At 55.9% G+C, this 26,581-nt stretch overlaps 2 protein-coding genes across 2 annotated transcripts; one reads left to right on the forward strand and one right to left on the reverse strand.

The window, feature by feature from the left end:
• Positions 1-7,010: 7,010 nt before the first annotated feature.
• Positions 7,011-10,948, forward strand: LOC129710061 (phenylethanolamine N-methyltransferase-like). The gene is made up of 3 exons (XM_055656750.1): positions 7,011-8,500; positions 8,907-9,114; positions 10,325-10,948. Exons 1-3 carry the CDS (start codon positions 8,356-8,358, stop codon positions 10,749-10,751), a joined length of 780 nt encoding a protein of 259 aa, XP_055512725.1. The 5' UTR covers positions 7,011-8,355; the 3' UTR covers positions 10,752-10,948.
• Positions 10,949-13,388: 2,440 nt separating this feature from the next.
• pgap3 (post-GPI attachment to proteins phospholipase 3) lies at positions 13,389-25,856 on the reverse strand. The gene is given in 10 exon segments (XM_055656701.1): positions 13,389-13,810; positions 14,989-15,193; positions 15,307-15,443; positions 17,406-17,467; positions 17,548-17,610; positions 18,156-18,308; positions 18,742-18,839; positions 20,176-20,257; positions 20,260-20,502; positions 25,761-25,856. Coding segments are annotated over 10 exon segments (1,203 nt in total). The 3' UTR covers positions 13,389-13,746.
• Positions 25,857-26,581: the final 725 nt, after the last annotated feature.

Raw genomic sequence — 26,581 nt, forward strand, 5'->3', positions numbered from 1 at the left:
CAGACTGAATTCCACATGAAAGAGAAATAAGCCGTTCGCCCCATCGAGTCTGTGCCAGCTCCCAATCCCATTGCCCCACGCGTGTCCATCATATATTGAACGTCCGGTTACACTGTAGGGAATTTGCAGCCGTCGGCTAATTTACCGACCCGCACGTCTTTCATGAGTATTAGGAGCAGAATGGGGCCATTCGGCCCATCAAGTCTACTCCGCCATTCAATTGTGTCTCTCCCTCCTAACCCCATTCTCCTGCCTTCTCCCCATAACCCCTGACATCCAGACTAATCGCCGCCTTAAAAAATATCCACTGACTGGGCCTCCACAGCCTTCTGTAACAATTAACTCCACAGGTTCACCCTCCTCTGGCGAGATAATTTCTCCTCATCTCCTCTCCACAGGCATGTTAGTTATTTTATTCCGAGAGTCCTCGACTGGTGGAAACATCATCTGCACATCAACTCCATCCAGATCTTTCACTATTTTGTAAGTTTCAACGAGGTACCCCTTCATCCTTCTGCACTCTGGAAGGAAACCGGAGCAACGGTGAGTTACCCACGCAGTGAGAGGGAGAACGTGCAAACTCCACACAGACAGAAGCCGAGGTCGGGTTCGAACCCGGGTATCTGGAGCTGGGAGTCTGTGCTACTTTGCCGCCATGTGTGTACGTTGACAGATTGGCTTCAGTATCTCTCTACCCCGCTCGCAATCACCCTCCTCCTGCCCAATATCCGTCTGATCGACGGCATTTACCCGAGCTGACACAGCTGTAGAGTTGCTGCCTCACAGCGCCAGAGACCCGGGTTCGATCCTGACTACGGGTGATGACTGGATGGAGTTTGCATGTTTTCCCCGTAACCGCGTGGGTTTTCTCCGGGTGCTCGGATTTCCTGCCACACTCCCAATGTTTTTAGGTTAATTGGCTTCTGTAAAATTGTCCCTAGAATGTGGGATAGAACTCGTGCACGGGGTGACGCGGACTCTGTGGGCCGAAGGGCCTGTCTCCACGCTGTGTTTCTAAACTAAACTAAACTGATGGAATGACCAAGCGGGAGCAGGGCTGAGCGGGGTGGGTCGATGAGGGAGTTGCAGAGACGGTTCACCAGACTGATTCCTGGGATGTCAGGACTGTCTTATGAAGAAAGACTGGATAGACTTGGTTTATACTCTCTAGAATTTAGGAGATTGAGAGGGGATCTTAAGAAAATTACAAAATCTTTAAGGGGTGGACAGGCTAGCAGGAAGATTGTTCCCGATGTTAGGGAAGTCCAGGACAAGGGGTCACAGCTTAAGGATAAGGGGAAATCGTTTAAAACCGAGATGAGAAGAACTTTTTTCACACAGAGAGTGGTGAATCTCTGGAACTCTCTGCCACAGAGGGTAGTTGAGGCCAGTTCATTGGCTATATTGAAGAGGGAGTTAGATGTGGCCCTTGTGGCTAAGGGGATCAGGGGGTATGGAGAGAAGGCAGGTACGGGATACTGAGTTGGATGATCAGCCATGATCATATTGAATGGCGGTGCAGGCTCGAAGGGCCGAATGGCCTACTCCTGCACCTAATTTCTATGTTTCTATGAGGAGAGGCCGCCGCCACTGACCGGGCTCATTGAACAATAACAAGACTTGTATTTCTCTAAATCCCAGCTCGTGATGTTCCTGAGCTCCCGAGCGCGGTCTCAGCTCGTCGCTGGATCCAGAACAGGCGCCTGGAATCCGTCAATATTACACGTAACCGTGGCGACCTCCCGGCCCCTCGCTGCTGCTATCCCAAGGACACGGATGTAAACACGTCTGACGTCAACGCTCAATTTAATACAAAATGACACAGAGTCCTGGAGTAACTCAGCGGGACAGGCAGCGTCTCTGGGGGCGTTCAGTCGCTGAGGAAGTGGACATGTTTAAGACGGAGAGTGGCAATGTTTTTATTAGTCCCGGTGCCAGGGGTTATGGGGAGAAGGCGGGAGAATGGGGTTAGGAGGGAGAGATAGATCAGCCACTATTGAATGGCGGAGTGGCCTCGATGGGCCGAATGCCTAATCCTGCTCCCATCGGCAGCTGACTGAGTGCCCCCACTCCCCGCTCAGCCCCCCCCCAGCTCACCCCCCTCCCTCCCGCACCCCACACCCACCACACTCCCACGACCTGACGTCCCCGTGACCTCTGTCACAAACAGCGAGGTAAAACAGCAGCTGCGACCCTATGTTTAGTCAGCTCGGGAATCTCACACAGTTACGCCCTGACCGACCTGGCCGGCGCGGACACGGGCCAGAACATCCTGACCTCGAGAGATCGGCTGAGCCCCCCCCCCCCCCCCCCCCCCCACCCCCCGCTCAGACCCAGCGATGATGAGCCGGCAATGGTGAAGGAGCAGTGACGTGGAGTATTAATGCCAGCAGAGGGTCAGAAGCTGCTCCATTCCTTAGTGGCCAAGAGACAGTGAATCAGTGTTTCAATCCCTCTGTCTGGGGGGGGGGGGGGGGGGGGGGGGGTATTGTTCACTGGGGGGGTCTCTCTCTCTCTGGGGGGGGGGGGGGGGGGGGGTATCTGTTGACGGACCAGTGTCTCTCTCAGTCCGTCTTTCTCAGGAGGATATCTGTAGACTAGTGTATTTCAGTCCCTGTTTCTCAGGGGATATGTGTGCACAGAACAGTGGCTCCTATTTTAATATCCCAGTGCTTAGGCATCTTGCCTGGCTGATGATCAAACCACTCTCTCAATCGCTGACCTTTCACTATGACTCAGTCCACCTGTTTGAGGCACTGACTGCTTACATGACATCATGACATCACTACTTACATTCGATCTTCATCTATTCCAAGTCAACACAGTAAGTACCCCGGGAGGTGGATGTCAGTCACAGCCCGAACAATCCTGGTGCAGAGGCGTGTACACAGAGAGAGATGGTATCTGGAGCCGTGTCTGTATGTGTGTCTGTATGTGTGTGTATGCGTGTGTATGTGTGTGTATATGTGTGTATTTATGCTTACGTGTGCGTGTGCGTGTATGTGTGTGTGTGTGTGTGTGTATGTGTGTATTTATGCTGCGTGTGTGTGTATGTGTGTATTTATGCTGTACATGTGCGTGTATGTGTGTGTGTGTGTGTGTGTGTGTGTATGTGTGTGTGTATATGTGTGTATTTATGCTTACGTGTACGTGTACGTGTGTGTGTATGTGTATGTGTATGAGCGCCCGATGTAGCGTACATATACAAAGAACATCCCAGCATGGTTATACACTGTGATACACCACACACTGCACACAGAGAGAAGGCATACCAGCCCCAGTCTGAGCGCATTGGGGAGTGGGGCAGGTGGTGAGGTGGGGTGGTGGGGGGGGGGGGGGGGGGGGGGGGTACGCTGTGAGTTTTTAACAGGGGCACATGATGCAATGCAAGACTGAGGCAGGTGAGAGGCTGGAAGGACAGTTAGTGGACAGGGAGGCGCAGAGCAGGGAGCGAGGACGGATGGTGGATTTAATTGTATTTATTTTCATGTGAGAGTCCTGGGATTAAACCAGGGCGCGGGAAGGTGCGTGGAACTGGGACGTTGTAGCCGGTACAGAAACCTGTATGAGGGAGGGGCAGGACTGGCAGCTTCATGTTCCCAGGTACAGATGCTACGGGAGAGGGGGGAGGGGGGGGGGGAGTGTAACAGAGGAAGGGGTGTTGCTTCATTGATGAAGGAGCATGTCACAGCAGTGGTCCGTGATGGCATTACTGATCGTTCGTCCAATGAGGCCATATGGGTGGCAAGAATGGGATGATCGCCTTGCTGGGAGTGTCCTATAGCAGCCAAATAGTCAGCGGGAATTGCAAGAGTAAATATGCCGGGAGATTGCAGGCAGCTGCAAGACTAATAAGATTTTAACTTTCCAAATATAGACTGGGACTGTCATGGTGTCAAGGGCTTAGTCGCGGTGGAATTTGTGAAATCTGTTCAGGAAATGTTCCTCAGGAGACGCACAGATGACCCTACACGGGAGAGGGCAAAGTCTGACCTACTCTGGGGAAATTGGGAAGGGCCAGTGACTCAGTGTCACTTTGGCAACAACTACAGTTCTAATAACTTTACCATAGTTATGGATAAAGACAGGGCGGGCCCACAAATTCTGGCCAAGTTTCCTGATATTAGACAGGAACCGGAGCAGGTTGTTCGCGGGCAAAGGGACCTGGAAAGTGGGATGTTTTTAACAATGTGATGACATGCATGTCCCTGTTAGAGTGAAGGCAGGTAGCTGGGATTGGGATGAGAGACATTGAATCTCAGGCAAGGGCAAAAAGGTGGAAGGAGATCATTCTGGCAGATAGTTAGGAGGAGTTTTGAGATTTAGGAAAACATGGGAACTCGAGGGAGAGTCGGGCCATCAGAAACCAATGCCGTTGAGATTTGGATTAAAATGTGCAATGCATGATTAGTAAGTCTGCAGATGGCACTAAAGATGGCACTTGGATGATCAGCCATGATCATATTGAATGGCGAATGGTGCAGGCTCGAAGGGACGAATGGCCTCTACTCCTGCACCTATTGTCTACGTTTCTATGTTTTTAAAGGTAAATGCTAAATTCGATGGCGAAGAAGTAGAAACAAGGAACTGCAGATGTTGGTTTAGAAAAAAAAAGACCCAACGTGCTGGAGGAACTGAGCAGACCAGGCAACATCTATGAATGTTGAATCTGTGGAATTCATTGCCACAAAGACTGTGGAGGCAGTCAATGGATGTTTTAAACACAGATTTAGATTCTTGATTAGTCCGGTGTCGGGGGTTATGGGGAGAAGGCAGGAGAATGGGGTTGAGACCGAAAGATAGATGGCGGGTGTAGACTTGATGGGCCGAATGGACCTAATTCTGCTTCTGTCGTTTATAAACACGAGAAAGGGTGATATTTCTGCACGTGACGCACAACATCATCCTGTGATTGACAGTGAAGCTGGGCATCAACAATTACAGCGGGGTGTTGTTTTGCTGGGTCAGTGGGCTGACGAATGGATGATGGTGTTTCATGCAGGTAAGTGTCAGCCAGGTGTGCATTCCATAACATGCCCTTCACAGGGAATGGCAGGACCCTGGGGAGTGTTGTAGTGCAGAGGTGTCCCACTGGCATCACAGGTACACGGGGTGATCAATAACAGGTCCATGGAGTGATCAATAACAGGTACATGGAGTGATCAATAACAGGTACACGGGGTGATCAATAACAGGTCCATGGAGTGATCAATAACAGGTACATGGAGTGATCAATAACAGGTCCATGGAGTGATCAATAACAGGTACATGGAGTGATCAATAACGCTGTGAGTTCAGAAGTCAGGATACTCGATGTCAGTTTTCATTGGTGGGTTGGTGATGGAGAGAGTTGGTTCCTCAGATTGCTGGGCGTTTATGATGATCTACCTCCCCAAGGATCAATAATCACCAAGATGACACCGGCGTTTACACAGATTCCACATGTCACTGAAAACTATAAAACACCTCAGCAGATGCACAATACAAAGTATCCTGACTTGTTGCAACACAGCTTGGCACGACATCCCCACCACACAGGAAGTGGAAATGCTGAAGAGAGTGGTCATCTCAGTCCGCTTCCAGGACCCAGGTTATTCCTGGTCCTCTTAAACACGTGGAAACAAGTCTGGAAAAGGGTCTGGACCAAAACGGGGAGATCTCCCCCCCGACCACCCGAAACATTGTAACTTTCTCCAGAGATGCTGCCCTGCAACGATCCCCTTGAACCGACCCGCACCTCACCCACCCCCACCCCCACCTCACCCCCCCATCCCCCACCCCCCACCCCCACCACAAAACCACCCCCACCCCACCCCCCCCCCCCCCCCCCACCCACCCCCCCACACCCGCCCCCCCCCACCCCCACCCCCCCCCCCCCCCTCACCCCCCCCCCAACCCCCCCCCCCCCCCCACCCCACCCCCCCTCCACCACCCTCACCCACCCATCCCCCACCCCCATCCCCCCACCCCCACCCCCCCATCCCCTGGAGGTGCCTGGAGATAATAATCCACTGACGCCAAATGCAAGTTTCATCACAAAGTTGAGCTTGATTTGGAATCTAATAAACGGTGAAATGTGCGGTGTGTGTGTGAGGGAACATCGGCGTCAAATGAAGAGCGAATGTGGAGCGGTCATCGCCAATGGCAGCATTCCCTCCTGGAATCAGACAGCGCTCTCCGCCTCTGACAATGGTCTCATCTATAAAATACTCTAACTGTATTAGTTCCCCCCGCTCTGCTTTCCATCTGCGCTGGGAAGTCTGGTTAGATTGTGATATGTTGGTACACAGATAGTCAGCGTGGCCTCATCTAACCACGTTACCGCGTCTGAATGGCCCTTCCTGCTCTTTGTTACATCTGTTCATTATAACCACAGCGACCTGTTGAAAGCCACGTCTGGTTATTTCTGTGTTAAACTGATAACCAGAGATGATTACATTCTCCTGGAGCTGAGGCTGAGCGGGGATGGGGAGAGTGAGCGGTGGGGGGTGGGGGGGTGGGGGTGGGGGGTGGGGGGTGGGGATGGGAGAGTGAGGGGGGGGGGGGGGGTTGGGGGGGGAGTGCCATCACAGAGCGGGACAACTACTCACAACGCACCCAGAACACACAGAGACTGGACTGGAGACACAGAGAGTGGCTTAGGACAGTAACCCAGAACCCTGACACTCTGACCCCCTAAACCCTGAACTCTGACCCTGACACCCTGACCCCCTAACCCCTGACACTCTGACCCCCTAACCCCTGACACTCTGACCTTGACACACTGACCCTGACACTCTGACCCCCTAACCCTTGACACTATGACCCCTGACATTATGACGCCTGACACACTGACCCAGGACAGATGACCACTGACACACTGACCCCAGTTCCATCCTCACTGCCACACCGGGCCCTGGTCCCGTTCAACTCACCGGCCTAACTGGGAAATGTATAATTGAAGAGACGAGAGGCAAGAGTGTTTTATTGTCACGTGTCCCAGTTGCTTGCAGCGGCACCACAGAATATGTAAACATTGTAAACAATATAATAAATGATAGAGAAGTCCCTGCAGGTGTTTTCTGCCATGTCAGCGGGTGCAGGGCCGGGCCGGGCCACTACATCCACAGCCGCTGATACCGGCCCCGTCCTAAACCGGCCCGAACTGTCCAAACCCGGGCCCGGGCCACTACATCCACAGCCGCTGATACCGGCCCGAACTGTCCAAACCCGGGCCTGGCCACTACATCCACAGCCGCTGATACCGGCCCGAACTGTCCAAACCCGGGCCTGGCCACTACATCCACAGCCGCTGATACCGGCCCGAACTGTCCAAACCCGGGCCCGGCACATTGGTGCAGAGCCACACCATGACCACCAATACCTCAACCTCTGAGGAGATTTAGAAAACTACCCAGAGATAGACACAACATGCTGGAGTAACTCAGCGGGACAGGCAGCATCTCTGGAGACGTTTCGGGTCGAGACCCTTTTTCAGACCGAACTAACCAGCCTGAAGAAGGGTCTCGCCGCCCTGCCCACGCTCACATCTCGCTGCAACCATCGGGAAGAAGGTTCTGGAATCTGACAACCGTGACCTCCAGGTCCAAGAGCAGCTTTTGCCCAGCGACCACCAGGCCCCTGCACAACACTAACCTCGGCTTCAGTTTGTGCTCCGTTTACTTGATATCTCGATAGGACAAGTTTCGAGGGATAAGGGCCAAAGGCCTGCAGGTGGGACTAGTGTAGATAGACACAAAACGCTGGAGTAACTCAGCGGGTCAGACAGCATCTCTGGAGACTAGTGATGATGGGACATATTGGTCGGTGTGGGCAAGTTGGGCCGAAGGGCCTGTTTCCATGCTGTGTATCTGGTAATGTGGCGCATTATTGATTGTTTTGGATTTATTTCTGTTGTTCGTCAAGCAGCAGCGAGTCAGAATGGCGGAGTTCCGGTCCTGGTGGATACAACAATTAAACACTTGGCTCTCATCCGCTGCTGATAAACTGCGCCGCGTCCACACGACATTCACATAGATTTATGCTCAGCCCGAAGGTTGCCACTGATTTCCATCACTGATAACGCTGTTTACCAGGGTCCTTAACCTGGATAATGAAATCATTCTGAACCTGCCCCACAGCGCTGATGTACTCACAGCGTATAAATGCCACAGCATTGGTCCTCTGTTGCAGAGCGCTCTCTCCTTCCAGCACGGCCTAGTGGGTAACCAGTGGTCACTCTGCTGAGCCGCTGGTCAGTGCAGTGCAGTGGTCACTGTATGTCCTCTGGGCAGAGCCAGTGGCCACGACAGACTGGCTGGGGAGTGCAGTGGTCAGTGCAGATTCCCTGGGCAGTGCCAGCGTGCCACGGTGAGGATGGCACAGGGTGCTGACGGGTACCAACTCTTCAACCCTCGGGCTTACCTACAGAACAATTACACGTCGCCCAGGGCAAACTTTGAGCGGGAGGACAGCGTTGTGCCATGGAAACTCCGCTGCTTCGCAGCCTCGTTCTCCACAGGTGAGGAACAGCGCCGGGCACAGGGAGGGGTCAGTGTGGCCGGAGACACAAAGAAGGGTCAATGACCTTCAGTGACTGCAGGAGGGGCAGAGTTGGCAGCGTGGACCAGGGACATCAGTGGTCCGGTGTCAGTGGGGCGGGGCAGAGACGTCCAGTGGCCTGGGAGGCTGCAGAGTGTGTGGGATGCCCGGTCCCCGCAGCGCCACAGGAGGGAGCAGCTGGACCGTGGGGTCAGTGCAGGATGGTGTGAACTGGTACTGTGATGGTGGGGTCAGTGGGGTGGTGTGCGGGTCAGTGTTGTCGGTGGGTGCGGCGGGGGGGGGGGGGGGGGCAGGGTGGGCTGAGGGGGTGGAGGAATAGCCCCGGTCCACGGGTTGTCTGTGACTGGGACGCCTTGTGTGTGTAGGGGAGATCCGAGGGGCGACGCTGCTGGACATCGGCTCCGGACCCACCTTCTACCAGGTGATCAGCGCCTGTGACTGGTTCGGCTCCGTCATCATGTCTGACTATCTGGAGGTGAACCGGGAGGAGCTGCGGCGCTGGTTGCGCGGGGAACCCGGTGCCTTCGACTGGAGCCCCTTCATCAAGTACGTGTGTGGCCTGGAGGGCAAGAGGTGAGTGGTCCTGGGGTCACTGCAGGGGTCAGTGCAGGGGTCAGTGCAGGGGTCACTGCAAGGGTCACTACAGGGGTCACTGCAAGGGTCAGGACAGGGGTCAGTGCAAAGGTTAATGCAGGGGTCAGTGCAGAGGTCAGTGCAGGGGTCACTGCCCGGGTCAGTGCAGGGGTCACTACAGGGGTCAATGCATGGGGTCAGTGCAGGGTTCACTACAGGGGTCAGTGCAGGGGTCAGTGCAGGGGTCAATGCAGACGTCAGTGTAGGACGATCGGAATCCATGCCGATCACCCACTCCCTGCCCACTCGAGACAATTTACAGAAGGCCGATTAGCCTACACACACCCGCAAATCTTGGGAATGTGGGAGGACACCGGAGCACCCGGAGCAAACCCACGCGGTCACGGTGATAACGTGCAAACTCCACGCAGACAGCCTCTGAGGCCAGGATCGAACCCGAGGAGCGTCGACAGGGTGAGTTGTGGGAAGATGTTTCTTGTGGGAGAACCGAGAACCTGAAGTAATTAAAAATAAGGAACAGCTGCTAATACAAAGTGTAATACACATTGGACAGGTGCAGGGATAGGACAGGTTTAGAGTGATACAGTCCGGTGTGGCATGTTGGGCCGAAGGGCCTGTTTCCACGCTGTATCACTCTATGACTAGGAGTCACCTGTTGAAGACAGAGATGGTGGATTTATCTCAGAGAATGCTGGGTCAGTGCGGGACTCGCGTGGGTGGGGAGGCTCGCGGGGGGGGGGTGGGGGGGGCTCGCGGGGGGGGGGGGGGGTGGGGGGGAGGGGGGGGGGGGGGGGGGGGGGGGGTGGTGGGGGGGGGGGGGGGTGGTGGGGGGGGGGGGGGGGTGGGGGGGGGGGGGGGGGGGGGGGGGGGGGGGGGGGGGGGGGGGGGGGGTGGGGGGGGGGGGGGGGGGGGTGGGAGGGGGGGGGGGGGGGGGGGGGAGGGGGGGGGGGGGGAGTGGGGGGGGGGGGGGGGGTGGGTGGGGGGGGGGGGGGGGGTGGGGGGGGGGGGGTGGGGGGGGGGAGGGGGGGTGGGGGGGGTGGGGGGAGACTCGCGGGGGGGGGGGGGGGGGCTGGGGGGGGGGGGAGGCTCGCTGGGGTGGGGGGGGGGAGCTCGCGGGGGGGGGGGGGGGAGGATCGCTGGGGTGGCGGTGGCGGCGGGGACCAGCTACTGACGGGTGATGTTCGCGCAGGGACCAGTGGCAGACGATGCAGCAGCGGATGAGGGAGAGGATTAAGGAGGTGTACCACTGCGACATCACGCAGTTGCAGCCGCTGCAGCCGCGACTGCTGGAGCCGGTGGATGCCATCACCACCACCTTCTGTCTGGAGTCGGTGTGCCGGGATAAGGAGGCGCTGCAGCAGGCGCTGGCCAACATCACGTCGTTGCTGAGACCCGGCGGCTCGCTGCTGATGGTCGGCGCGCTGGGCGAGTCCTATTACCTGGCGGGCGAGGCCAAGCTCCCCGTGGTCCCGCTCGATGAGGCTTATGTGCGGGAGGCGGTGGGCAACGCTGGGTACAACATCCGCGTCTTCAAAACCTACAACATGCCGCCCGAGCTACAGACCGGCGTGGACGATGTGAGCGGCGTCTTTTACCTCCAGGCTCAGAAGCTGTGAGCGGCGCTACCCTCTCTCCCATTCACAATGCAGGGAAAGAGTATATACTCCCCTTAGACCACTCTGCCCATCCCCTGCCTGCAATCCCATCTGTCTCCTCCCCCTTTCCTAGGTTCCCTCCACCCCTGCAGTCTGCTCACGTATCGGCTCTTGACTGGATAGCAAATGCTTTCCACTGTACCTCGGCGCACACGTAACCCTCTCCCCCCAATCACAACCACCCCCCCCCCCCCCCTCCCTCTCCCCTCCCCGGTCGGGGGGCGCATCAGGGAGCGCCCGGGGTCTGGCACACTGTAGGCAACTTTGTTTATTGTATCTATGTGTCCATGCGCTTACTGCCGAGCCACATGGAGCGCATTACTGACCCAGCCCGGACCGGGAAAGGCTCAGCCACCGCTCCTGATCCGCACCGCAGCCGCCAGCGGCTCCCGGTCTTTATTGTTTCTACGCCTTGGCCCGGAAACTAAACCCTCCCCTCCTCGTAACTGCAGCACCCGTGTAGTGGAGGGATGGCCCTGCACCCCGGCGCGCTGTCCAGCTGTGTGTAATTGCAACGTGTTGTGACTTTGTGCAATGTGTCCAGCTGTGTCCGGCCTTGCTCAATGCGCTGCTTACAAAGCTTCACCCGCCTCGCGTGTGTGTGTGTGTGAACACGACATGGTGTGAGGTTGTACAGAATAAAGGCAGAGTTAAAACTCATGGAGACTCAGACACATCACAGACTGCCGGAGAACCTTTAGAGATACAGCGCGTAAACAGGCCCACACCGCCCAGCGATCTCCGCACAATAATACTACACACACTGGGGACAATTTACATTTACACCAAGCCAATTAACCTACAAACCTATATGTCTTTGGAGTGGGAGTGCGTGGGGGGGGGGGGGGGGGGGGGGGGGGGGGGGGGGGGGTGGGGGGGGGGGGGGGGGGGGGGGGGGGGGGGGGGGGGGGGGGTGGGGTGGGGGGGTGGACGGGGGCTGCTGTCACGCCCTTCATAGAAACATAGAAACATAGAAATTAGGTGCAGGAGTAGGCCATTCGGCCCTTCGAGCCTGCACCGCCATTTAATATGATCATGGCTGATCATCCAACTTAGTATCCCGTACCTGCCTTCTCTCCATACCCTCTGATCCCCTTAGCCACTAGGGCCACATCTAACTCCCTCTTAAATATAGCCAATGAACTGGCCTCAACTACCCTCTGTGGCAGAGAGTTCCAGAGATTCACCACTCTCTGTGTGAAAAAAGTTCTCCTCTCATCTCGGTTTTAAAGGATTTCCCCCTTATCCTTAAGCTGTGACCCCCTTGTCCTGGACTTCCCCAACATCGGGAACAATCTTCCTGCATCTAGCCTGTCCAACCCCTTAAGAATTTTGTAAGTTTCTATAAGATCCCCTCTCAATCTTCTAAATTCTAGAGAGTATAAACCAAGTCTATCCAGTCTTTCTTCATAAGACAGTCCTGACATCCCAGGAATCAGTCTGGTGAACCGTCTCTGCACTCCCTCTATGGCAATAATGTCCTTCCTCACATTTGGAGACCAAAACTGTACGCAATACTCCAGGTGTGGTCTCACCAAGACCCTGTACAACTGCAGTAGAACCTCTCTGCTCCTATACTCAAATCCTTTTGCAATGAAAGCTAACATACCATTCGCTTTTCTTTACTGCCTGCTGCACCTGCATGCCCTACCTTCAATGACTGGTGTACCATGACACCCAGGTCCTCGCTGCAGTCTCCCCCTTTCCCAATCGGCCACCATTTAGATAATAGTCTGCTTGTCCCGTTTTTGCACCAAACACGGGTCTCTGGCGCTGTCAGGCAGCAACTCCACCGCTAGCCCCCTCCCCACACGCCCCCTCCCCACATAGCCACCCCAGACCTCCCCACACACACCCACTAACCCCCTCCCCATCCATCCACTCCGATTCCTCCCCACCACCCACAGCGCTGGTGGCACCTGTGGGCCGAAGGGCCTCACTACACTGAGGTGAACAAACCAACATCCTGACCCAGCTACAAAACACATCCGTCACAGAAATGTACTCGTTTATTGAAGTCCTTCAATATATTCCTGACATTCAGTTTAGTGGCTGGAGAATGTGCTGGTGCCTGGCCCGGGTCTCTGATACTGAGGAGGAGTGTGGCTGTGGAGGGGTGGGAGGGAGGGGGGGGGGGGGGATGGGGACACAGGTGGAGGAGAGGAGGGGGGGGGGGGGGGGGGGGCGGGAGCGGGGAAGTGCTGGGGCGATTAGACTGCGAGGGGGTGGGGCGGCAGTAATGCAGTGGGTGGACTGTGCTGACTGCGGGGGACCCCAGGAGTGGAGAGGGGGGGGGTGGGGGGGGTGAGGACCCAGACGTGAAAGCATCAGACAGGATGTCACGCTGTAGACGTGGTTCCCACCGGCAGCAGCATCAACAGTGGCACGAGGCACAGGGCCCAGTATACACGGACACACACACACACGCATGTACAGCCCGGTACACACGGACACACACACACACACGTACAGCCCGGTATATACACGGACACACACACATGCATGTACAGCCCCCGGTATTACACGGACCCACACACATGTACTGCCCGGTATACACGGGACCCACACGCATGTACTCCGTATACACGGGGGGGACACACACACGCATGTACCGCCCGGTATACACGGACACACACACATGTACAGCCCGGTATACACGGACACACACACATGCATGTACAGCCCGGTATACACGGACACACACATGTGCATGTACAGCCCGGTATACACGGACACACACACATGTACAGCCCCGTATACACGGACACACACACACGCATGTACAGCCCGATATACACGGGGACACACACACGCATGTACAGCCCGGTATACACGGGGACACACACACGCATGTACAGCCCGGTATACACGGACACACACACACACACACAAAGGTCCCGCGTGGGAGTGGTGAATCCGGTAGGTGTCACCCTCGGTCCTCAGGCCAGTTTCCGCGTTACTCCTCCTTGCGGTAACCTCCCCTCACAGCCAGAAGCTGCAGGCTGTCATCCACCAGGAAGCTGCGGGAAGGGGCAGAGGTTAGAGGGTAGGGTCAGAGGGTAGAGGGCAAGGTCAGAGGGTAGCGTTAGAGGGCAGGGTCAGGGGGAGGGTTAGAAGGCAGGGTCAGGGAGAGGGCAGGTTCAGAGGGCAGAGGGCAGGGTTATGGAGGGGGCAGAGGGCAGGGAGAGGGCAGAGGGCGGGCAGGGGCAGGTGGAGAGGGCAGAGAGTGACAGTTAATATATGATCACACTGCCGTTTCACTGCTGATCAATACAAAGTTGGTCACAGGCACTGAAATCCCCTTCCACTATAATGCTGCAACGTTTGTAGCACCGGGTCCTGCCTCTGTAACTCCAGTATGAGGAGTTAGTGCCACACAGATGCCCAGACTGGAGGCTGCGGGGGGGTCACAGTGTGACGGCAGTCTCTCTGTGTGAGCAGTATCGGCCCACACTTGCTGGCACCGCTCGTGGGCTCACGTGGCAGTTACTGCTGCCCCTACATCAGGCAGAGAACATAGAGGTACAGCACAGGAACAGGCCCTTCAGCCCACATTGCCTGTGTTGTGCACGATGCCTAAACCAATTCTTATCTGCAAGCGTGTGATCCATATCCCTCCGTATCCATGTCCCTGTCCAAGAGTCTCTTAAACCCCACAATCGTATATCAGCCTTCACCCCCATCCCCGGCAGCAGGTTCCAGCCCCCCCAACACCTTCCGTGTAAAATAAAGTTTGGCTTGAAGGGGGGCAGGTTGGAGGAGGCAGGTTTTGCCAGGGTGAGAGAGAGCTGGGGGAGGGGCGGGACGGAGGAGTTGGGAGCTGCGACACTGCCCACACTGTAAAAGAGGAAGGGTACGGGGATGGTGCTGAAGTGCCAGGTTGCGTGGGCATCCAGCACCCACAGTAGAGGTGGGACTGGGGCAGTGGGGGGGGGGGGGGGGGGTTGTAGGAGGGGGCGGTGGAGAGGGGGGGGGGGGGGCAGTAGGAGCAGAGCCGGTGGAGGGGGGGGGGGTCGGAAGCTGCGACGGGACGTTAGGGTTGGGGTGGGGGGTGGGCAGTGGGGGGGGGCGGAGCAAGGGGGGGGGGGCTGTGACGTTAGGTTGGGGTGGGGTGGGGGGTGGGACAGTGAGGGGGGGGGGGCAGTAGGAGGGGGGCGGAGCGAAGGGTCGAAGCAGCTGCGACGTTGCCCACACTGACCTGTAGAACAGGAAGGGTACAGGGATAGTACTGAAGTGCCAGGCAGCGTGGGCATCCAGCACCCACAGCAGCGGCGGGAAGTCGAGCAGCTCGAGCAGCGCCAGTCCGTGCAGCATCACCACCACCGCTGCGCACTTCCACACGTAGGGCAGGCGTCGGCGGTTCCTCAAACACCAGCCCAGCCACCACAACACGTTGAACAGGCCTGGAGACACAGTACAGTGGGGGAAACATCAATGCCCAGTGGCAGCTCCATCAGCCACTGCACAGTAACTCTGCATGGCCTCCCGTCACCTCCCCACCCCCTGCTCTCATTACCTATTAACACGTTGGCGGTCATGTTGTATCCGTAGTCAAAGCGGATGTAGGTAAGATACCAGACGTGGCCGGTGAACAGCACAATGAGCAGCGTTCCAAAGAGACTGGCCACCCAGGGGCGATGCAGGCCCACCGTTCTGGTGAGGAAACACACCATGACCAGGGATGGCAGCAGTCCGTGTGTGACAGGCACATTGTACAGAGACCCCACATCACACACAGAGACCCCACATCACACACAGAGACCCCACATCACACACAGAGACCCCATATCGTACATAGACCCCCCACATCACACACAGAGACCCCACATCACACACAGAGACCCCACATCACACACAGAGACCCCACATCACACACAGAGACCCCACATCACACACAGAGACCACCACATCGTACAGAGACCCCACATCACACACACAGACCCCACATCACACACAGAGACCCCACATCACACACAGAGACCCCACATCGTACAGAGACCCCACATCGTACAAGACCCCACATCACACACAGAGACCCCACATCACACACACAGACCCCACATCACACACAGAGACCCCACATCACACACAGAGACCCCACATCACACAGAGAGACCCCACATCACACACAGAGACCCCACATCACACACAGAGACCCCACATCACACACAGAGACCCCACATCGTACAGAGACCCCACATCACACCACAGAGACCCCACATCACACACACAGAGACCCCACATCGTACAGAGACCCCACATCGTACAGAGAGACCCCACATCGTACAGAGACCCCACATCACACACAGAGACCCCACATCACACACAGAGACCCCACATCACACAGAGACCCCACATCACCACACAGAGACCCCACATCACACAGAGAGAGACCCCACATCGTACAGAGGGACCCCACATCACATAGAGACCCCACATCACACACAGAGACCCCACATCACACACAGAGACCCCCCACATCACACAGAGACCCCACATCACACACAGAGACCCCCACATCACACACACAGAACCCCACATCACACAGAGAGAGACCCCACATCGTACAGAGAGACCCCACATCACATAGAGACCCCACATCACCACACACAGAGACCCCACATCACACACACACAGAGACCCCACATCGTACAGAGACCCCACATCACACACAGAGACCCCACATCACACAGAGACCCCACACCACACACAGAGACCCCACATCACACACAGAGACCCCACACACACAGAGACCCCACATCACACAGAGAGACCCCACATCACACACACAGACCCCACATCACACACAGAGACCCCACATCACACACAGAGACCCCACATCACACAGAGACCCCACATCACACACAGAGACCCCACATCACACACAGAGACCCCACATCACACAGAGACCCCACATCACACACAGAGATGCCTCACATTATACAGAGATGCCCACATCACACAGAGATGCCTCACATTATACAGAGATGCCTCACTGCGCCAGAGACCCAGGTTCAATCCTGACTGCGGGTGATGTGTGTACAGTATTTATACGTTCTCCCTGTGACTGCGTGGGTTTTCTCCGGGTGCTCTGGTTTCCCCACACATTCCAGAGACACGACATTTATTTGGTTAATTGGCTTCTGTAAAATTATAAATTGTCTCTAGTGTGTAGGATAGTGTTAGTGTGTGGGGTGATCACTGGTCGGCGTGGACTCGGTGGGCTGAAGGGCCTGTTTCAGTGCTGTATCTCTAAAGTAAATCCTGATGCTCCATCTCCTGTGCTAGGGACATGCAAGTCAGGAGAAAGGATTCCACAGGAGAAGCAGTACACCAAGTTGTTTGTGTACAGGGAGCTGTATCAAACACCGTGACTATCAAACCAGAAGAGGTCAGCAAGCAGCAACAGAGAGACATCTACGGCTGAAACACCAGCTGCCCTGGCAAACAACACCATGCCTTTGTGTGTCCCAGAGCCATTTGTCAGGCAGACCCCACCCTCCTCCCAACCTCCACTCCAGCCTCCATCCCCACCCCTCCTCACCACCCGTTTGTGGGCCCACAGAGGCGGGAGGGAGGGAGGGAGGGAGGGAGGACTTGACACACAACACTCACCGCACACAGCACAGGTAGATGGAGTAAAGCACAGCGGCCGAGGCACAGAAGTAATCCATTTTCTGCAAAATTAAAATGAGGGTAAATGCAGCAACATTGAGTGAGTGGGAGCAGGGTGGAAGCGCTGGGCTCTGGTACTCACCTCTGTTAGTGCAGTGTCCCGAGTGTGGAACACAGTGGACCAGACCCAGGCGTTGAGGGTGACCTGTGAGAGAGAGGTGACAAAACACTTGATCATGCATGGAACAGCTCCACTCACCGTTAGTGTGGAGGTTCCCTTCCCCTCCGCACTCTCCCATCATCCCGCGGTGTGGAGCAGGGTTTGTCAGGACCGTTCCCAGAGCAGTGTGACCGCCCCCTCCATCCCGTCTCCCTCACTGGGGATACACTGCAGGACAGGGCAGTGCCCAGCGCACAGTGCCCGGTCAAAGTTGCCCCCTCCATCCCGTCTCCCTCACTGGGGATACACTGCGGTCAACATCGCCTTCCACCAACTGCTTACTCAGCGAGCGGCTATGGTTTCATCTCGGACAAGGCCAGGGGCAGGATGGTGCCCAAACCTCCACGGCCAGAGCGCAGAACATTCCCTCCCCACGTGCCACACACAGTGGCAATGCGGTCGCCAGGGCAACGCCATCGTCAGGGTACAACCCCCCCCTCCCCCAGCATACAACAGCCCACACACAGAGGGGCTTTGCCACTAGCAGGCGTTACGCGGAGAGCAGAGCGCGGGGATGGCGGTTTGCTTACAATGGCAAAGGACACACAGGTGTGGTACATGGGGCACTCGGTGGGCACTGCTGCCCGGTACCGGGCCAGCATCAGTAGGTTGGCCAGTAAATTCAGCATGGAGGCAATGGCTGAGGCCGGCTCCTGGAAGCAGAGGAACCGATAGAAGGGCCACTACAGGAGGAAGAGAGGGAGCATCAGTCAGGAGGTCACGTACACTGATCCACCACACTTCACCTCACACACACCCTAACCCACACTCACCTCCCCCCACCCCCCCCCACTGTGCAGGAACAACCCGCCCTCCCTCCCCATCCGTTCTCCATCCTCTCCCACACCCTGCCTCTGACCACTACTACACCCCCACATGCTGTCCCCTGCCCTCACACACTGTCCCCTGTCCTGCCAAGGGCAATGCTGGCTGGGTGGGTGCCTCTGCCAGCTAAAGCTCAAGTTGGAATGAGGGGCTCCATGGAAAGACCCAGACTGCCCTGGTATAAGCTCTGTCTCCATAAAATAAGAGGATATTTGCAACAGAACAGACAAAACAGGCTGCATTTGACTCAATAGGAAAGGGTGGGTCTCCAAATGCACTGTTTCTCATTACCTTGCCATGAAACTGAGGCACCTTGTGTCCCTCTGTGAGATACACACCCACAGTGGCCCACATACAGTCATATTGGCAATCATCCGCACAGCTCCAGCCTGCCAGCATAAACACACAAACTTTATCTCAACACAGCTCCAATGATCACACACTACAATATAGATTCATTTCTCAGAAATAAAGCAGCCATTAACCGGCCAATAGTCAGGTATTAAAGCTCAATATGGAATAACAGCTGTCAGGACCCAACACCACCAGGTCTGAACAAAGAGGACAGGATGGAGGTGGATCAGTAACCAGGAGTAAGGTCCAAGTCAACGGGAATAAGGAAAGCTCTGACTGACTGTAATCACAGCAGCGGGAATCACTGGTTGTTGGAAGTTGATCATCAGAACCTTGTGGGGTGCAGGCCAAGATCTTGGGGGGGGGGGGGGGGGCAAAGAGTGGGAGATGGGTCCAGGGTCACAGATCCTGGTGAAGGGTCCCTGGGATGGGGGGGGGGGGGGTGGTGAAGGGTCCCCGGGATGAGGGGAGTGAAGGGTCCCTGTGGCAGGTGGAAAGAGTGTGGTGTACCCCATAAGGAAGTGTGCGTATCGTGAAATGTGTCTCGGAGACTGTCCCCAGTGAGGGGTGAAGGTAGACACCAAATGCTGGAGTAACACAGCGGGACAGGCAGCATCTCTGGAGAGAAGGAATGGATTGACGTTTCCTCTGAAGAATGGTCTCGACCCGAAACATCTTCGGTTTAAACCAGCATCTGCAGTTCCTTCTTACACATTTGGTCTGGTCCTCAGTGAGGGGTAGTGGGTTCACGGGAGGGGTGTGTGTCCGATAGAGGGTTTGTACTGGGAAGGGGGGGTAGTGTCCCGGCGAGTCTCCGATGGGGTGTGTGTCCCGTGGGGAGGGGTGTGTCACTGTGGGGGCGAGGGGTGTGTGTGTGGAGGGGTGGGTCCCTGTGGGGGTGTGTGTGGGGGGGTCCCTGTTGAAGGGGAGGGGTGTGTGTGAGGATGGGGGGGGGATGTGGAGGTGTGTCCCTTGTGGGGGTGTGTGTGATGTGTGTCGCGTTGTGTCCCTGGTGGGTGTGTTAGGGGGGGGGGTGTTCTGTGATGGACGGGGGGGGCTGGGTGGGGCTGATGTGTGTCCCTGTGGGGGGGGGGTGATGTGTGTCGGAGGGGGCTTGTGTGTCGCGTGTGGGTGTGGGGGAGGGGTGTGTGGGGGGGGGGGTGTCTCTGTGGGGGGGGGGGTGGGGAATTTGTGTGTCGGGGCGGTGTGGGTCCCTGTGGGGGTGGTGTGTGTGTGGGGGGGGGGTGTGTGTCTCTGTGGGGGGGGGGTGGGTGTGTGGGGGGGATGTGTGTGTGTGTGTGTGTGTGTGTGGGGGGGGGGGGGATGTGTGTGTGGTATGGGGTGTGTCTGTGTTGGTGGGGGGGTCCGCACCTGTCAGCCGCATGTCTAGACGCTGGGCGCCGAGCGGACGGTAGTTCCCCAGCGCGGCCCCCCGGTGGCAGTTGCGATTCCGCTGAATGTGCATTGCCGTGCACACGTGGTGGTGTGTGCTAGTAGTAGGTTTCCCGGTCAGCCCTGCGAGCAGCGGGCGGGCGGGCCGCCGCAGACCCAACAGAGCAGGAGCAGCGGGAGCTCCAGCCCGAGGGGCCGAGGCCCGGCCAGCGGAGGCAGGATTCGGCCTGGGCCCCAGGCCGAGGCTCCTCTCTCCGGGCCCGCGCCGCCCTTCCGGCGCGCCGCGCACACCGCTCCCCCCGCCCCCTATGCAGAGGTTCCGGCGCCGCGCGAGTTCCGTGCCGCCGTAGAGCCCCCCCCCCGGATGGCGGAGCGTACAGACCCGCCCACAGCCGGAAGTCAGGCCCGGCCGGCGGGCGGCGTCGGCGCGAAGATGTGGCTTCGAGCGTCGCGGCCCGGAGCCCCCGGCGGCTGGTGAGTGATTAGTGAGGGGTGGGCTGTGTGTGGTGGGTGGGGCCCCCGGGGGGGATGGTTGGCCCGGGTGGTGGGTGGTTGAGTGGGGTGTTGTGGTGGGGGGTGTGTGTGGGGGTTGTTGGGTGGGTGGGGGTGTTAGTGTGTGGGATTGGTGGGGGGGGGGGGGGTGTTAGTGGTTGTGGGGGTGGTGGGGGTGAGTGGGGGCCTGGGCCGGGGGGTGTGTGTGTGTGAGGGCCGGGGATGAATGGGTGAAGTTTCTCCCGCTCCCCCTTCTCCCTTCCCACCCCCCCCCCTCTCCCCCCCCCCTCCCCCTCCCCCCCTCCCCCCCCCCCCCCCCCCCCCCCCCCCCCCCCCCTCCCCCCCCTCTCCCCCCCCCCCCCCCCTCTCCCCCCCCCCCCCCTTCCCCCCCTCCCCCCCCCCCCCCTCCCCCCTCCCCCCCCCCCCCCCCCCCCCCCCCCCCTCCCCCCCCCCCCCCCCCCCTCCCCCCCTCTCCCCCCCCCCCCCCTCCTCCCCCCTCCCCTTCTCCCCCTCTCCCCCTTCCCCTCCCATCTCTCCCCCCCCCCCCTCTCCCCTCCCCCCCTTCTCCCCCCCTCTCCCCCCCCCCCCTTCTCCTCCTTCCCCCTTCTCCTCCTCCTCCCCTCCCCCCCTTCTCCCCCCCTTCTTCTCCCCCTCCCCCCCCTTCTCTCCTCCCCCCCCTTCTCCCCCCCCCCCCCTTCTCTCCGCCCGCCTCCCCCCCCCCTTCTCTCCCCCCCTCCCCCCCTTCTCTCCCACCCCCCCCCCTTCTCTTCCTCCCCCCCCTCTTCTCTCCCTCCCCCCCCCTTCTCTCCCCCCCCCCTGGCTCCAGTCAGTCAGGAGAAGGTCCGGTCCGTGTTGTCCAGAGACGCTGCAGCTCTGACCCGCTGTTACTCCGGCACATTCTGCCGAAGTCGTTCTTCAGGCTGATTGCGGCAGGGTGGAGATGCCTGTCAGAGAGGTGGGGCAAAGCCCGTGGGTGTAGGTTTGAGGGAGAGTGGTTCTGTGTCGAGACCTCAGTGTGGTGGAGGAAGACACACTCGCAGTCAGACACTGCAATGGTTAAAGGATATGGTCCTAATGTGGGCAAATGGGATTGGAGTGGGTGGTCAAAGGTCTGGGATTGTCCCTTGGCTCGCCCCCACCCCCATCATGCCACCCTGCCTTCCCCCTTCCGCCCTTCCACCCTTCCGCCTTGCCCTCCCTACACCCTGTCACCCCCTCACCCTGCCCACCCTGCCCCTCCGCACTGCCCCCATCCCCACCCTGCCCCCTCCCTCCACCCTGCCTCTCTGCACCCTGCGCCCTTCAGACCCTCAGCCCTGTCCCTTGGACATTCCCATTAATGCAGTAGGCCCTTCAGCCCTTGCACTGCTCCACCATCACTACAATCTCACTCTGCTCCACAGAATCATTAACAACCCCAGTTGCTGAAATTCATTCCATCTGAACCTTCTCTGCACTCACTGACTCTATAACGTAAGTGGGTATAAAATCCCATCAATTCCCTAACCCCCGAGCGAAGAAGTTCTGTGTCATCTGTGTGTCAAGTAGATGAACACATATTGTTATGTGTGACAACGTGGCCTCTGCATGTGCGTAAAGGGCAGAGTGTGACGGAGGTGATGACATGTCTGTGGTTATGTTGGCATGGTTAATGTCTGGAGGGGTGGCATGAGACTGGAGGTCAGGAGAGTTTCATTGCCACATGTACTGACAACGGACCAATGAAATTATTACCTACACCAACTTAAGATGCCTGTGAATGCAATACACCCAGATTATATATAATTACAAAAATAATCAATAAATAATGAAACTTAATACGCGCAAAAAAAAAAACAAAGTCCTCAGTGCCACCAAAGACAGGCTGCAGAAGTTCTTAGTTGTTGAGGTTAGTGTTGTGTAGTGTTCAAGAATGTAGAACAATACAGAACAGCAACAGGCCCTTCGTCCCACAATGTCTGTGCCAAACATGATGCCAAGAACGACTCTTACCTGACTGCACATCATCCATATCCCTCCATTCCCTGAGTCTATCCCAAAGCCTCTTAAATGCCACAATTATATTTGCCTACACCACCACCCCAGTCAGAGGGTGCCAAGCACCCACCCCCCCTGTGTGTAAACAACTTGCCCTGCACATCTCCTTCAAACTTTTCCTCTCTCCCTTAAAGCTAACACCTCTAGTATTTGATATTTCCATCCTGGGAAATATGTTCTCACTGTTTACTATATCTCTGCCTCTCATAATTTTAATATATTTATACTAGGTCACCCCACAACTCCGGCATGCCAGAAAAAACAATTCAAGTCTGTCCAACCTCTCCCTGTAGCTAATACCTTCTAATCCAGGCATCATCGTGCTGGTGAAACACCTCTGCACTCTTCCCAAAGCCTCCGCATCCTTCCTGTAATGAGGTGACTAGAACTGCACGCAATTCTCCAAATATGTCCTAAACAAAGTTCTATAAAGCTTCCTGATTGACTTCCTGATTCTACTACTCAATGCCCCCGACCAATGAAGGCAAGCATACCATATGCCTTCTTTACTACTGTATCAACTTGTTTTGCCACTCTCATGACTTGGACCCCAAGATCATCCTGTTCATCGCTGCTGCTAAGAATCATGCAAATAATTGTATCTTTTCCCCTTACATTGAACCTCCCAAAGTGCAACGCCTTAGACTTGCTCGAATTACATTCAATCTGCCATTTCTCTGCCCATCTCTATAGTTGATCTATATCCCGATGCAAACCTTGACCGCCTTCCTCACAGCCCATAACCCTTTCACCACACCCCTCGTTCTTCTATCAGAAAGCCAGTTCTGGATCCAAGGGCCTGATTGTTGTTGGGACAAAGCTGTTCTTGAACCTGGTGGCCATAGTTTCCTGGCTGCTGAACCTTCTTCCCGATGGTAGGTGTGAAATTAGTCCAGAGAGATATGGAGTCTTTGCCTGGATGTTTGTGCAGTTGAAAGTCAGGCTGCTGCCGGAGTGGAACTTGTGCAGGTCAGAAAACTGGGATAAGAGATGAGTTAACACACAAGCCGCCGAAATTCTGATGAGTGCAGGTTTACGGTGAAAAGATTAGGTTATGACTGCATGTGTTGGAATGGTCTGGGCTGGGATATCAGATGCCAGGATTCAGGTTTTGTGTAGGAAGGAATTGCAGATGCTGGTTTAAACTGAGAATAGACACAAAATGTTGGAGTAACTCAGTTGGACAGGCAGCATCTCTGGAGAGAAGGAATGGGTGATGTTTCGGGTTAAGACTTCTTCAGACTGAGTCGAGGGAGATACAGAGATAAGGAAGTATAGGGCTTGAAAACAAGGCAAATAGGATAAAGATCAAGGACAATGTAGAATAGACCATTGTTGGCGAGGAGAAGGCAAACAGATAAAATGTAATGGAGGACACTCAGACTGGTGGGAGAACTGGGAAAGGGGGAGGGATGGAGAGCAAAGGTTACTTGAAGTCAGAGGTCAATATTCATCCTGCTGGGGTGTAAGGTGCCCAAACAAAATATAAGGTGCTGTTCCTCCAATTTGTATTGGGTCTCACTGTGACAATGGAGGGGGCCCCAAGACAGAAATGTCAGTATGGGAGGGGGAGTTAAAGTGTTTAGCAACCAGGAGATCAGGTAGGTTTATGCGGACTGAGTGGAGGTGCTCGACAAAATGATTCGGGTTTTGTCAGAACATTGAGTGTATTGGAGCCACAGTCAGACAGATGGAAACAGGTGGAGTTTGAAATGGAGAACAGATAGGTTTGTGTTCTAACGGGAGTGTGGTCTGGGCAAGCAGTGATTTGGTGAATTATTTATTCCATTGCACTGGCGTTAGTGTTTGTTGCATAGTTCAGTCCTGTGTTGAAGCTGGATCAGTGCCCTCGGCTTTACTGGTGACCAGCGATGTTGATGGTATCTCACTGCCTGCCGGTGCAGGCAAAGCTGCGATATACCGTGGGTGAACCTCGTTCATCAACACAGGCTTATGGCCAACTCCTGGCTCGAGGCACCAGTAGATGTTTTGCAGTTGAAGGGGAGGCTCATCATAGGTGTCCTTGAAAAGTTAATTTTTAAATCGTACAAACAGTGCCGATAGGATGGCTGCCTTTTTATGCCCTTTGTGCCCTGTAATTAGATGCTGTGTGATCAATGAGGGATTGTTTCACATGTTTAAAAGTGGCTCTGCCACAAATCGAGACCGTCCCTGCAGTACTGAGGGACTGTTGCAGTGTTTCCCGCATTGGGATGTGAACCGCACGGTGGCCTTGTCTGTTCACTCAGGTACAAAGCCAATGGCACTATTTCACAGGCGATTATCCGCCTCTCCCCCCGACTGCCAGGCCAAGGTTCTCCACGATCGACAGTGACCCTGTTGTTATTCCATGCCTGTGTGGTCACAAATTGGCTGTGTGTGATGTCGCTTGTTTAGTTTGGTTTATTGTCACGTGTACCAAGGTACAGTGAAAAGCTTTTGTTGCGTACTATCCCGTCAGCAGAAACATGATTACAATCGATCCATTACAGTGTATAATGGCTTGGTGGTGACTGGGAGAAGTGGGTGGATTCACCTCATGTCTGCCAGTCAGAGCAGTGAAGGTGCCTGTACATCGAGCAACTACTGGCAGTGCTGGAACACACCAGGAATATCAACAGACCAGGCATTGCCAGAGAGTGAGTCAGCATCCGTGCAGGCTGATGCTCTGGTGAACAGTCTGATCATTCTCCCATTACAGCTGCTACCTGACCCAAGCACTGATATCATTTCTGCTTTGAATGTTTGTTGGGCAATAAATGGCAGTGCTGCTGTTCATCTTTACATTTAGGTTTGTTATTGTCACATATACCAAGGTACAGCAAACATACATCAAGATCAGATAATACAACCAAGTCAAACTCAAGTACAATCTGTCGAGCAAAGGGAAGATAGAGTTCCCCATCATTCCTCATATGATGGCGCTTACTACTCCCCAACTTTACTCAGTGTATTGCCTGCAATGTAAGTGTAAATAAATGAGCAAAGCTCTCTGTGGTCCTCGGGTATAGTTTGGATTGGGGATGCCAGCTGACTGTGCCAGTCGCTGCCATGGTTTGCTGGTTGTTGGTGGGCTCACAGTCGTGCACCTTAATTATAGCGTCCAGAGCTGGTCCCGAGGCGTTAATCATGGGCCAAGAGTCATTGCTCACCATCAGGAAACATTGACAAGACTAAAATAAGTAGGAACTTCTCCTAAAGTAATGAATCTCTGCAGTTCTTTATCCCAAAGAGCTGTAGATATAATTGAGGGTGAGAGTAGTTTTGGAACAGCAGGGAGTTGTGGGTGGAATGGCCACCATCTTTTTGAATGTAGAACACGCTTAAGGGGGTACAACTGCCCCCTGCTCCTGGTTTGTGTGTTGTGGGGACATCACCAGGTTCTCGGTGGAGGTCTGTGGGCCTCAGCTGTAGCTCTGATTTCCCTTACAATGCCTGACTCGATACTTGATCTGTCCGATACCAGCTTCGCCGCTGCTTTGTGCCACTGACAAAAGAAGGGCCTGCCAGCTCGCTGGTGGGGGACGGAATGCTGCAGCACTCCACTCGTGCAACTCCTGGTTTAGCCAGTTTTTAATGAGGTTGTTTGTTCCGTGCAGCTCTTTGGGCCTCCTGTGTGTTGTTGGTGCAGTGGTTGGGCCGGTCTGTACGACTGGCTCACCCTGTTCCTCCACTTCCTTGGAACATACTCAAGGGGGAGGGGGAGGGGGAGCGGCCAGAGGTCATTGTGCACATCGGTACGTGCGATAGGAAGGAAAACGGGTAAGATCCGGCAGAATGAATGTAGCCAGTTAGCAAAGAGGTTAAAAGCAGCACATGGAAGATTATTGGGATGTCTCAGAGGTGGCCTGTGCAT

This window comes from Leucoraja erinacea, chromosome 27 (genome assembly GCF_028641065.1).
Source record: "Leucoraja erinacea ecotype New England chromosome 27, Leri_hhj_1, whole genome shotgun sequence".
Taxonomy (NCBI): Eukaryota; Metazoa; Chordata; class Chondrichthyes; order Rajiformes; family Rajidae; genus Leucoraja; species Leucoraja erinaceus.